This window comes from Prenolepis imparis, unplaced genomic scaffold (genome assembly GCF_030444845.1).
Source record: "Prenolepis imparis isolate NDT839.2.m4 unplaced genomic scaffold, iyPreImpa1.0 SCAF_12, whole genome shotgun sequence".
Taxonomy (NCBI): domain Eukaryota; kingdom Metazoa; phylum Arthropoda; class Insecta; order Hymenoptera; family Formicidae; genus Prenolepis; species Prenolepis imparis.
The window spans coordinates 14,170,079-14,184,633 of record NW_028141170.1 but is presented as its reverse complement, the minus strand read 5'-3'; the positions used below and the strand labels follow the sequence as shown (position 1 = coordinate 14,184,633).

At 37.1% G+C, this 14,555-nt stretch overlaps 1 protein-coding gene across 2 annotated transcripts; it reads right to left on the bottom strand.

The window, feature by feature from the left end:
- Positions 1 to 3,084, bottom strand: LOC145943898 (uncharacterized). 2 transcript variants are annotated; one of them, XM_083051804.1, is made up of 7 exons: positions 3,005 to 3,084; positions 2,535 to 2,744; positions 2,239 to 2,370; positions 1,532 to 1,783; positions 1,002 to 1,295; positions 474 to 602; positions 1 to 178 (listed from the first exon to the last, which is right to left on the bottom strand). In XM_083051804.1, the coding sequence occupies exons 2-7, from the start codon at positions 2,665 to 2,667 to the stop codon at positions 33 to 35; spliced, it is 1,086 nt and encodes a 361-aa protein (XP_082907930.1). In that variant the 5' UTR covers positions 2,668 to 2,744; positions 3,005 to 3,084; the 3' UTR covers positions 1 to 32. The 2 variants fall into 2 exon arrangements, with proteins under 2 accessions (XP_082907930.1, XP_082907931.1); XM_083051805.1 differs by having other exon boundaries at positions 1 to 132.
- Positions 3,085 to 14,555: the final 11,471 nt, after the last annotated feature.

The window sequence follows — 14,555 nt, the reverse complement described above, 5'->3', positions numbered from 1 at the left end:
TTGTGTTATTGCAATTTACTATAAATAAGAAGTCAAGAACGATGGAAAATTACTTTGATAGATTGATGATCAGATGTATCATGGATTTTTCGTCCTCTGTTGAAATTGGTTTTCTTTGAGATATATAGCTTACTTAAACAACATAGGATTAAAGAGAAATTTAGAATTTGCAAAATATCTAAAATAATTATTTTATACAGTACACATCTGCATCGTGCATGGAATGTATAACAAAATATATTATAGATGTTATATATGTTAAAACTTAAATCAAGTATAAAATTTTTAGGTGTACAATAAAAGAAATGTTAAGAGATAATTATATTTACCAAATATTTAGAGATGTATTTTACATACAAGTAATAATAGCTATTATAATTATATTTTAAATATAGAGTGAGTGAGCAGATTTTTAAAACATAATTTGTGTATATTTACAAGAAAATTATAATTATTTTGAAACAATAACATACCTGTAGTGGAAACAGGTGCACTTATTTCAGAATGTTTAGACATTTTATCTTCTACAATGGTGGGTTCAAATAAGTCGCAATCTTCATATACTTCCAATACATTGCCATGCCAGTTACATGAACGTTTATCTAAAATTATATATATCATTTCACAATTCATACTAAAAGATAAAAGTAAAGATATAAATATACTGTTAATCTATAAGTAAAGAAATAAACATATTATTATATAACGAAAGGATCCACTACAGCTAAGTATAACTTTTTACAAAAGAAAAACTATATAAAAAATTACGTAGAGAAACTAAAACAGAGTTTATTTTTACAAAGATCTAAATCAATCAAGTTCAATGCAAAATGGTACGGATGTTCTGACATTAACATTCATCGATAATCTTTAGATGTTTTTTTTTATATAGTACAGTCAATTAAGCGATAGAAAACAGACCCATAGATATCTATTTCATTTTAAGAGCAGGCTGAATAACTCAGTGCAGTTTAAAAATAATTTTGTAATTTATTACATACCTTCATCGAGATTTCTAACTTCATCCTGGATATCTATGTCTGATATATTTAATGACGTTGATATGTCAGATATATTTAATGACGTTACTATGTCTGATGTATTCAATGACATTGATAATAGACTAGAAATATTTGCTGAGCTATTAGTTTGTTTAGCAACAGAACTTGTTGTCTGATCTATCACAGGTTCAACAAAATTTTCACTATATGATTTATTTGATGATACGTAAGATGGATCCTCATTGTAAACATTTTTTTCAATTTTGTCTCCCATAGTATTACTATTAAAAATTCCTACAAAAGGAAAAAATGCACACTAAATATGACAAACATTATAGATTTTGACAAACATTATAGAATATTATAGATTTTGTGCTAATAAGTAAAAAAAGCATGACATTTATTCGTGTAATTAAGTATTAATTAAATACATTATTTCAATTAAATTAAGAATGAAAAATTTTATTTAAATACACATAATTAGTAATCTAATTTGCATGCAGTTATAGAAATTAAATTTCTTTTGTAACCTTCATTGAGATTTCCATCGTTATCTGTATCGTTATGGACATTTTTGTGTGGTACATTTATTGACGTTGATATATGTAATCGATTAGAAGTATTTGTTGAATTGTTAGTTTGTTTAGGAACAGAATTTGTTGCCTGATCTATCACAGGTTCAACAAAATTGTTATTTGATGAATTATTTGATGATTCATAAAATGGATCCTCATCGCAAACATTTTCACTACTGTCTTCCATAGTATTACTATCAAGACATGCTAAGAAAGAAAAAATAGTTACGAATATAAATATGAAGATAGATATCTCACAAAACTATAAATTTTGTTCTAATAAGTAAGAAAATATGACCACATTATTCGTATCATAAATTATTACAATAATTAAATATATTAGCATTTCAATTGAATTAAGAAATATTAAACATATATACATATATATAACATAAACTAATTATGACATAACTATGACTAACTATGGCATAAGAAATATTGAGTTATTTAAATATAAGGCTGCTTTTGCGAGAGAATGATCATGATCAACTGCAGCGCAGGATTAAAATAAATCCAGATTAAATTGATCAATTGCAGTGCAGGATTATTTTAATCTGTATTTTAAATCTATCGCAAAAGCAGCCACGATGATTAACAATAATAATTTGTAGTAATATAAAATAAACTAAACAAATTATTTATTCAAATAAATTCCACCTTACCTTCTTGATTCTGGATTTGCAGCAAGTTTTGTTTTTTGTGCACGTTGGGCAAAGTAACACGATGTAATATAATTTTAGGTACACACAGGTTAGTTAAAGAATGCTTAATATCATTAAGTACAGTAATATTTTCTGTAATAAACAATAGAATAAAAGATTTTCAAATAATAATAAATTAATGATTGAGAGAGTGAGAGAGAGAGAGAGAGGGAGAGGGAGAGAGATACGACAAATCAAATAGTTTATTTGGCTATTTCTAACCTCTTTTATGATATATGCATTATACATATACTTACTATGTTGTGCTATGATCCGACAAGTATACTTGACATTTTTATATTTTGCCACACATTCATTTTTATTTTTTTTAACGTTTTCTGATTTACAAATATGATAGATCCCATCATTGAATAACACGAGAGCAAACATTGTGTATGTTTCTTAATACATAGTACGATACACGTGGCAATATCTATATATTCCTTTTCCTCCTTTTTTATAAGCACCTATTTTTATTATATTGTAATAAATGGTATTGAGAGTATTGAGCATTGTTATAAAACATTTACTAATGTGATAAAGAAGTGCATATGAAAAAAAGAATAAAAAAGAATGTAGATATTTCCGCGTGTACTATATTTATGTATTAAGAAACACACGCAATGCTTTTTCTATTTGTTTTATAACAATACTCAAAATAATTGTAAATTAATTACCACTTCAGACACAAAAATTTATTAAAATCGTTATCTAATTATTAGATTACCTTCATATAATTTTCAACAAACACTAAATGACCGTTACCACCTACGATGAGATATCTTGTCTCTTGTCTCTCGTCGGTGCCGTTACTAATTTGTTATTAAGGTCCGGTTTTCATAGACCGATCTCAGAACCTATGTGAACTTGGCATCCGACTTTAAGAAAATGTATTTTTTAGATATACATTCGATTAAGGATGTGTAGGAGATACAATCGGAGACAAAAGCACCAACACTATTCATCTTATAGAAAATCTGTACATGTTATAAGAAATCGCTATAGTTTAATTGCCTAAAGGTGCCTTTTCATGCTGACGCTAGACGCTGAATTTTAGCGTCAAAAGACGTCATCATATGATCAAAATTGACGAATTGGTATTTTTATTTTTGGTCATATGACGTCTTTTGACGCTGAAATTCAGCGTCTAGTGTCAGCATGAAAAGGCACCTTAAGTTTAGTTTTTAGTTGTTTCCAGAGTTGACATAACGAAATGCTCAGAAATCGGAGAAAAAGCCAGAATGTCAACAAATTATTATTATTTTGTTCTAAATGATTTAGTAAATGCTATTAAAATTTTGCAACATTATCCCTTAAAAATGCAATTATACATGTAAAAAATTTTGAAATACATGGTACCATTTTTTCCATATTTTTAACGTAATTTAATCGATCATAATAATGATTTTTTATAAGATTATATGTAAAATTAGCAAAAATTTAAATTATAATAACTTTTAAATGAGTTAGTAAATTAAATTCAAATTTTAACATTAGCTTTAGTATTAAAGCGGAAACGATTTATATAATTTTGATGAATTTTGTTCCATTTTTAAATGTCTCCTATACATCCTTAAGCATTGTTTGTACCTGTTTGTACCGTCTTTGATTTCGTTTGTACCCGAAAAATTGCAAGTTATAAAAGTTAAAAAAATCGTCAGCATCTCATTTTGAGATATCGTAATTTTTTTAATGCAGGTTGATTCAGCATTATTTGTGCCCGTTTGTATTGCTTTTTGTTTCGTTTTCTCACCCCACGGGGGTGAAAGTACCGAATTTTCTTCCATAAACCATAGCATAAAATTAGCGTAGGCCCTGCGCACAATAGGCAAAATATTAGGAATAAATATTAAATATTAGGAATAAGAATTATTTTTAATATTAGGAATAAGAATTATTTTAGAATAATAAAATCGAAAAGACGGATATAAAAATACAAATTCGGGTATAAAGGACTTTTATTAGCTTATATAGCTCTTTTACTAGTCCTTTATATTTGAATTTGTATTTTTATATCATTCTTTTCGATTCTTTACTCCACAATATTTCTTATTCCTAATATTTAATATTTATTCTTAATATTTTATTTATTGTGCGCAAGGCTTAATATAATTTTATGCTATGGTCCTGGTAAAATACGTTGCATTAAAAAAATTACTAAAATACGCGGACCGTATATTAAAGGGACACGAAATTATACATGGTTCCGATAAAATACAATGCATTCGTATCGGTTTTATCTGGACTGTCCTGATAAACTACTGAACATGAAAAGTATTATCAAGACCGTCCAGCTAAGAGCCGAAGGTCCCGCTAAAATACGTTTCAATCAAAAAATGGTCCAGCTAAACTACGTAACACAAACATATATATATATATATATATATATATATATGTTTGCATAGAGTATTTTAGCGGGACCCGAAAAAATGTTTTAATATCTTTGTATACATAGGTTTACATTGGTCCGTATATGTATAAATAATCCGAATAATATTTTTGTATATCATATGAACAAAGTTATTGCGAAAATTAAATACTATATGTATAAAGTACTTTATCGGTACCGTTTTTTTATGTATCATATATTAACAGTACCTATATTTATATATACAGGATGTCCGGTGGTTCGCGTTTTACCTGTCGTGGGCAGGTAGAGTGAGTTAAACCGAATAGAAAAGTTCTTTACCATTTCGCGAAATTCGCAATAATTAATGAGAAATTAATTTAAAAAGATCGACCAATTTGTGCGCCTACAAGCGCGCGGCAAGAAGAGACAGCCCAATGTTACAATTGCTAAGCGCAATACATAATCAAGTTTCGTCGCGTGCCTAGTAACCTAGTGAAACATTGGACTGTCTCTTTTCGATGCGTGCATAGTAGAGTCCTATAATAAGAGAGGCGCGATAGTAGTAATACTATGCCGGTTCTAACCCACGGGCAATGAGGGGGGTGAGGGGCGAGGGGAACCGAGGGCGCGGGGGAATGACGTCACGCGGGGAGGGGGAATGACGTCACGCGGGAGGCGTCCGCGATGTACCGCGATGTACCGCGAGGAGTCCGCGGGGAGGGGGAAGCGTCCGCGATTTAGGTGCCGGGTCCGCGAGGGGTCCGCGGGGAGGGGGAGGCGTCCGCGAGGTTAGGATCCGCGAAGGGTCCGCGGAGAGGGGGAGCGTCCGCAAGGTTAGGGTCCGCGGGGAGGGGGAAGCGTCCACGATTTTGGTGCCGGGTCCGCGAGGGGTCCGCGGGGAGGGGGAAGCGTCCGCGAAAGACTGCGTGAAGCTTTATGGGTGAGGGGTCCGCGCGGAGAGAGGAACGCGAAGGAGAGCGCGAGGCGAACATGAGAGAGAGATGACGCACGCGAAGGAGAGAGATAGCGGTCGCGAGATAGTGCGAGATGGAGAGGTAGCGAGATGACGCGAGGCGTTCGCGAAGGAGAGCGCGAGATGTTGCAGCGAGGCGTATATGCAAGAGCGAGAGAGATAGCGCGAGATGACGAGAGGTAGCGAGATAACGCGAAGGAAAGCGCGAGAGCTGATGCAGCGAAGGAGAGCACGAGAGGCGGACACGAGAGAGACTTTTTTTAAATAATATTTATAGTAATTTTTAATTAATAATAAGATTTTAATAGGAGGAAGGGGAGAGAGGACTTATTCTAAAATAAATACATTTATTTAATATTTAAAATAATGTTTATTTATAACTGTGTGTGTGTGTGTATATTTACAAAATGTGTGTGTGTAAATTAAAAAATTTAAAATATAAAAATAAAAATATACAATATATAAACTATAAAATATAAATTAATATAAAATGTAAAATATAATAATACAATAATATAAAAATATAAAATATATACAGCAGCGCGATGGTGGCTGCGAGGTGGTGGAGCGGTGGCTGCGAGGCGGAACTCCTACATGACAGAAATTTTTTATTAATTAATTTAATAATTTTTAAATATTTTAATTTATTTATTATTATAAAAATAAAGAGACTTACATGTATTGCATACTGGACACATATTCCGTGTAAACATTTGGTCCAGCGGGCTATTGCATTCGCTGCACCATCTCCCCAAAAGCTGTTCAAATGTCCCGGTTCCGTGAATGCGGAAGACGTCAATCTCCACATATAGATCTCGCAATCTAATGAAACATCTTGTGCACAACATAACTCCATCCCATGGACAATAATAAATATGTATTGCACACATTCTCGTACTATCATCCATGGCGATGATGTCCGCTGTGCACAAGCTGTGCACTCTTCTCTCGCGAGTAACGTAGCCACACTCACTATCGTAATCGGAATCGTTCGCGGGCTCAATTTCAACGTCCGAGCCCATTTATGATATAGCATCAACGTCTGATCCAACTTCAACCACTATAACCTCATCATCATCACTATCATCAATAATTATAACCTCGTGCTCCATTATTAACAGTCTGAAACTTTATGATGGATGTACGAACACCACGGGGTTAAAAAGACTCACGTTAAAAAGAATAGGGGATGTATGACATAAGAATTAGCTTGAACGCTTACTCGGTACATGAGATAAGAAAACAGATGGTCCGAGACAAAGATTCCATGATGAGAATAAGCATATGAATAATATTTAAAATTGAAACCACAATCGAACGTCAATAGAACCACGATCGAACCACAATCGAACCTCGATCGAACCACATTCAAACATCGATCAACCACCTTCAAACCACTTTCGAACCACTTTCATACCTCGATCAACCACCTTCGAACCACTTTCATACCACAATCGAACCTCGATCAAACCATTCAAACATTCAAACATCAATCAAACACCTTCAAACCACTTACGAACCACTTTCATACCTCGATCAACCACCTTCGAACCACTTTCATACCTCAATCAACCACCTTCGAACTACTTTCGAACCATGATCAACTACCTTCAAATCACTTTCGAACCACGTTCGTACCTCGATCGAACACCAATCAACTACCTTCAAACCTCGATCGAACCTCAATCAGTCACCTTCGAACCACGATCAACCACGTTCGAACATCGATCGAACATCAATCAACCACCTTCGAACCTCGATCGAACATCAATCAACCACATTCAAACCTCAATCGATTACATTTAAAAATTATAACATAAGAATGCTGTCGCATACTGAAATTAATACGAGCACGTTTGAACATATAATTCTTGTATGCATATGAGGAAAAGGAGAGAGAGAGAGAACAAAGAGAATATTATTTTAATATTAATTTATTCAAAAAAAGGGTGTGGCGAATCATTGCGATGATTTGACCACCAATTAAATATTTTAAATACATTTTCTAAAGCGCAATTTTTTACATGTTTATCGCAACGTAGGCTATAGGTAGTATCTAAGTTGTTTAATGTAGGAATATCTTCATAGTTTGCATCCAAGGTCTCAATAATGAAACCGTTTCTCGCATCGTCCATTATATCGGTCAACCATTCTCGCTTTTCATGGCCTTTTACGTACACAAGAGAGGATGACTCTTCTTCTTCTTGTATCATACCAGCGATAGCTGTTGTAATCAAACGCTGAGCGATGCTGTATGGAACGTTTCCATCTACCCATTGCAATCCATGATGATTTCGAGTCAACCATGAGGTTTGACGTCTCTCCGATTTTATGAGCACACCCCATGGTACGGGGCATGCGAAAAAATAATGTGAAACAATAAATCCTCTTCTGAGGATCGCCGCTTCCTTCACAATAAACTGTTTATTGAAAATAAATCCTTGTAGATCCCCAAACGTTGGTACAACCATATTGTTGCAAGAATGTTGGACGACTGATATCGATTGTTAAAAATCTCAATCTTTTATATCGGAGGATAATTGCTGGTTAAGTAATTTTACGAACTATGTTGGTCAACGGACAATATTCGACAACACGATCATGCAAAATGAGACAATAGGCGGTAGTATTTGCCGGTACATCTTCCTTACATTCAAATTCTATTCTCACGTCCACGGTAGAATTTTTGACAGATTCATTTTGTCGCGAACAATCAATAACTGCGAGAGGACCGCAATGTAGAAATTTTGCGATAGTTAGTACATTCTCAATATCACACCCGTAATAAGATTTGCGAAAACGAGAGTACATATCATACAGAATCGACCATCTGTTTTTATCGAAATCTAAATTTAAATCATCGTAGGGATAAGATTCCGAGTTTAGATATAGCTTAACGTTGGCTAATTTACAATGATCGAATATAGTATTATCTTTTGTCATAACATTCTTTTTACCAGTCTGCAGTGCAAAGATCACATATCGCGGCTTTTCCAGCTGAGAGGCGGTTTTCACAGTCCACGAATGCTTGGTCGTATTATGTAACAGCGGAAATTCGTACAGATCCCAAGAGCGAAAACTCATGTTTAAGAATCGCCCGCTTTCCAATGCTCGTAACAAGGATAGTTTATTGATTTCGTTCAGTATTACATGTGGCATACGCCATTGTATCTTGATCAATTCAATATCAGTTTCCGCACGTCCATACAGACAATTGTTGTTGTTGTGCGAACGTATCAAAATTAATTCATGGCGAGCGTCAATCACAACTTGCTTGTAATCTTCGCAAAATCCCAACAGCACGTTGAGCGGTACGCAAAAGTTAAACATGCAACTATCACCGCATGATCCATTATGCGTCATATCCCACCCGGCATTCTTCAAGATTTTACTTCTCTCGGTAGTTAAAGAGACATAATTTTTCAACGTAGAAGTTATTCCAACGTTTCTGTTGCGATCAATCTCCACGCCATTGAGTTCATATCGAATTTCATCAAACATGAACGCAACGCAGTTATTTGCCAATACCAGCGTTTCATTTGCATCTATTTTAGATATCGTCAACTTTCCCTCAACATACAGAAAGCTTTCACACGGTAACGTGTACAAATCCTGGTGGCGTATAGGTATCCGTATCTCATCGCTATGTCCAAGCGATGAGTTGGCGTATGGATTGTACGTATGTGTCTCAACCTTGATGATACGATCATCAAAGATTGGCTCACCACCAATATTCAAAATTTCAATCATCTTTTCGTACGATGAATCCCAATGATTTTAAAAATTTGCGATTCAATGCGCTGAGTTTCTTTTTAGTGTAACGAGATCTCTGATTATTGTCGCTCACTGCAGCCGCCGCAGCTGCTCTCGCAAAAGTATTGTCCCTCGTAAAATTATTGTCTCTCACGTGCTCCGTATCATTTAGCACGAACATCACACGCTAATTTTGTCGACGCCGTACGTGCAATCTTACATTAACTTCCTCTCCTCGAAAATCCAGCAATCGTCCTTCTTGATCAACAATGCATATCGTTAGATCAGTAATGCTCCGTACGACGATCGGGAGATAAATGATCTGTGCAGGCGTTTCCGATATCTTATATCCTGGCGGCACGCTCGGTGAAAATTCATGTATCGTGTGTACGCGCTTGTCATTACTGTACGCACCAGTGGTGACGCTACATTCTATACGGAAAATATTCACGCTAATAATATTTGTAGGTAAATCCGAATCATACCATTTGTGAGGTTGCAATATACGATTCGACGAGAATCCCAACAGCGATCCTATGCTGTCTGGTTTACTAAAATTTATATAGATGCATTTGATTTCGCTCTTTAGAGTATTATGATTGGCGCGAAGCGCTATTGCATCTTCATTCTGCTCTTTATTAGAAGGATATTGTGAAATTGCACGTCTCAGATACTCATCTATAGCTTGTATTTCGTATGATCCCTCGGGTATCGTAATTTCCTTGTCATCCTTGTTATCAAAGTAAAATTTATTATTCTTAGAATTTACATTCGGTATCGTATGATAAGTTTCAAAATCTGTTAAACCGAGCTCATAATCACCATTCGATAAATCTATAGCTGGAAAGTAGCTTACAGCGAGAACGCTACTTTTGCCAGTCAACGTTAGTGTTAGCGACATGTTGTCAAACTGAATCGTGATGATGGATTGACAGGCTTTATATCAGTCGTTTGAAGAAATCGTAAACACAATTGTCCACAATTATTCTGATTATAATTCTGATAGGATGTGTGATTGTATTCTATTTTCGTAACATTTAAATATTGCACCAATTCTTTGGGTGGTTGAAGATTGCCAAAACTATCGAAATATATTGCTCGATTTCCTCTCTTTACATATGCTACCCAATGGGTACCGGAACCATCAACGTCATCCAAATTTACAATACCGCTTTCATTTTGTCGTATACCGCTTATCGGTAAATTATTGCGCATGAAAACACCTCTAAAGAATGGTATACGTCTTACTAGTTGTTACAATTGTACATTAGTTGTTACACAGGCATTTTTAGCGTTTTTTTTTTACGTTTTTTTTTCTTAGTTGAGAATCCCTGTCCACGCTTGTATGGAGCGAGATAAACTCCACGACCTTCCATAGCGCGATTATGACGTTGCATTTCTTCAAGCTGACGTTGCGCAGCCTTGCTATCATTCACAGCCTTTGCGACTCCCGCTGCTCCACCGGCCAACGAACCGAGAACTCCCAACAATGGTAAAATTGGTAAGATACCACCACGCTTCGCCACAGGCAGTATTCGTTTCTTCTTCTTTTTCAAAGATTTTTTCGTCTTCATTCCCATACCGAATTTTGTCTTTGCTTTCATAGCTGCCCAAACAGTCGTAGCGGCTGCTGTTTCACCAAAAGTCGAATCTCTCGCAGTAATACGTTTTCGCGCTTTCGCAACGAGTATATTATCAGCAACGTGTCGTTCTCTGAGGGCGTTGCTTTGAGAATATGCAATGTCGTGCTCGCGACACGCGGCATCCAATGGATTAATACCTCGATCACCTCTAGCCAATCGCTTTTCCAAATGAGTCCCCGGACCGCAAAACTGATAGCCGGGGATATGGAATTCGATCGGAAGTGCGTTTATCGCGCGATTAAAGAGACCACTACCTATTTTCGTTGACATTCGCTGCAATCCTTTATCATCGGCGCTGGACCGTCGATGTGCGTTTGCTGCCACGGTCGATTGTAATGTTTGAAACAGCGGCGACAGGTCTGAATCTCTGAATCCGCCTTTATGTGTTCCGGAAGCTTGTCCCACACGTAGTGGATGTGATTTTCATATCGCAAAAAAATTGTTTTGGCACAAATTGCAGCTGTTCGGCGCTTAAACCGTGAATATCGGAAGCACTTGTTAGCAGAACAAACATTTTTTCGGTACTGAGCGATTCATGGGGCCACGCAGCTATAAATAGGCTCTCCATGACTCATTCATTCATTCGAGAGAAAACATGCGGTTCGTTCAGCAATCGACGATAATCAAAGTTACAAATTTCGAGGATAAAACACGGTTAATGTTGGATAAAGAAATACGCAGACATGGAAACATGCTACCAAATACTATACGCGGTATCATCTGCGGCCCCTCGAATTGCGGTAAAACTAACACGTTGATTAATTTGATAGAAAGCCCGTATGGTGTTCGCTTCGAGAACATGTACGTTTACTCGAAATCGCTTCAACAACCGAAATATCAATATTTGGAAAATTTGCTATCACCGATAGAAGAAATTGGTTATTTTACATTCTCTAATAATAGCGATGTCATTCCACCGAGTGAGGCGCTTCCGAATTCCATTTTTATCTTTGATGACGTGGCATGCGACAAGCAAGATATGATAAGAGAGTACTTTGCAATGGGACGACACTCGAGCGTCGACTGTTTCTATCTTTGTCAAACGTATGCCAAGATACCCAAGCATCTTATACGTGACAATGCAAACTTATTAATTTTATTTAAACAAGATGGTACAAACTTGAAACATGTGTACAACGATCACGTAAATACAGATATGTCTTACGATCATTTTCGCGCTTTTTGCCAGAAATGTTGGAAACATAAATATGGATTCGCGGCGATTGACAAGGACAGTCCGCTGACTAATGGACGATATAGAAAAGGATTTAATGAATTTGCAATACCGCAAAGCAATTAGTCGCTTTCGACGCATTGATCGAGCAACGTCTAAATTGCAACATGATGAATAACGATCGTGAAAAAATTGTGAGAGAGATTGCGAAAACGAGCGACTCAATCCGTAAAAAATATCGTTTCTTGAAAACTGGTAAAATGGAGGAGGACGATGCATTGGAGAGGCATTTTAAACCAATCTCTGAATCTCTGAAACAGCTTGTTGAAAATACAGTCGGTGTTGAGTCTGGTGAAGAAAAGATTGAACCATCGAGTATGCTCGGAGAGAAAATAGAGTTTAAAACAAAGCGATCAAATATATCATTGAGCGGTATAATTTCTACTCCAAAGCGAATCAAAAGCAGTCGAATGCAACAATTATTGGATGCAACTACTTCTACTCCGATACAAGATGTACAACCAAGGCAATTATTACATGATAAGACGTCTATCGAGGAAATTTTCGGGACTTCACCTGAATCGCTTGTGACATCAATTCAACATTCATTACAAACATCTGAGGGTCAAAATTCATTGCGAAATCACCTGGGTCCACTTGCTCAAAAATATGTGGCAGCTATATTGAGTCAAGATAAAAATTCCAAGATGGATTACTTATACGGTGTTAAATTTACCGACAAAGGAATGACGCTCGGTAATAAATATTTCGATGTGGATAGAAATGATAATATAATTATCGATGGATCAAAATACGTTGGAACAGCAGGTCTTTACGAGTTGGTTTTCAAGAGAATTCCCGACGATGAAATATATACTGCAAATGACTTGCAGAACTACAAAAGTATATTAATAAGAACAAATGCGCACAGACGAAATGGTAATGTGAATCAGCCAGTATTAGGTAATAAGGGATACAAATATAAATATATAATCGCACCATTATTCTCTGATAAAAAATCTGCAAAAAGTATACCGCGAGCTATGACCTTAAACAATAATAAGATTGATTACGTGCATTGGAATGATCCCAACGAGTTGGTAGATCGTCTGCGATTGTTCGAAGCTTCACGTCAAGCCGGCAACAACGCCCACGACAATGAAATATTGTCGATTATCGAGGAACTTTACGAAGCTGGTATTATTATAAAATAAGTTATACATACACGATACGTGTGCAAGATGTAGTGCGCGAGAGCGAGTTATTGAGCAAGCGCGAGTGTGAAGAAAAAAAAAGGTAGAGGCGATGGTTCTGTTTGGAAAATCGTCAGTGTATTTCTACCGCTCTATTTACAAGAATATATACAAAGTTTTGCCAATCGACGCGATTTGTCCGATTTGCGCGCTTTCGGCAGTGCAAGCGACCGAGAAAAAAAATGGAGAAGAAGCGATAAAGTAATCGGAGCGAATTGTCTCTTGTTCGAACGACTATCACGACGGAAGAGTCCCGAATTTTTGGGGCGAACTGCTTTTTCCTTTCGACCTTCTAGAAGGCTCCTGTATGTTGTCTCGTCATTTTGATGACATAACAAAACGACGAGGGGCCCTCTGAGAGTCGGAGGACAAATCCGTTTATCCTCCTGTTTATTTGCTCTCGCTGCGTGAGAGTTCGAATTACAGCGTCGCTTCGCTCGAGCGGAACCGGACGCGGCGCGCCGGCGCCTGCGCGCAGCGCTACGGATCGCGCGCAAGCCAGGTAACGCGGATCACTCTGTTGTCTCTCGATACGCGACCCGCAATTTATGACAACTTTTAATTACGGTTGCATTCATACACACGCATACATGATTTTGCTCGCACTCACACGCACACCCTTGAGGATTCACAACATTCCGCCCGCCTCGTCGTAGCGAGAGACGATCGGTCCCGCGATTACGTCTATGTGAGGTGCATTGCGGCCGTTCGAGAGAGGCTACTGACAGTTGAGGTTAGGAGCCCCTTGTGCAGCGTTCTACGCGACTGACAGTTGGGGTTAGGAGCTCCTTGATCGGCGAACAGCGCGACATGAGTGAGCGGAGTAGATATGCGAGGGTTGAACACTTCGTTAATACAGATGAGCAGGAATTATTGTTAATGACAATCGTGAGTGATTTAGATCGAGTACTGCGGCGGACTTTGTTTCAGCGGCGATCCAGCTGGTGGACAGGGCGAGCTAGGGGGCCGCGACCTACGTTGGCGATTCCGGGTCCGCGACGTCTGCCGCGGGCAGTGGTATAATCTTAACTACCGGGCGGGTCAGCTTGCCGGCGGAGGTCCGGACGTCGACCACACGCACCTGCCCATCGCTACCAGGGTGGACGCGCACGATCCGGGCGAGTGGCCAACG

Bases quoted from the DNA above. Each gene is read 5' to 3' on its own strand.
- LOC145943898 (XM_083051804.1), bottom strand. From the start codon at position 2,667: ATGTTTGCTCTCGTGTTATTCAATGATGGGATCTATCATATTTGTAAA. The intron at 1,784-2,238 runs GTAAGGTGGAAT...TTTCTTTCTTAG, and splicing joins GCAAATCCAGAATCAAGAAG to CATGTCTTGATAGTAATACT. The intron at 179-473 runs GTATGTTATTGT...TAATTATTTTAG, and splicing joins TGCACCTGTTTCCACTACAG to ATATTTTGCAAATTCTAAAT.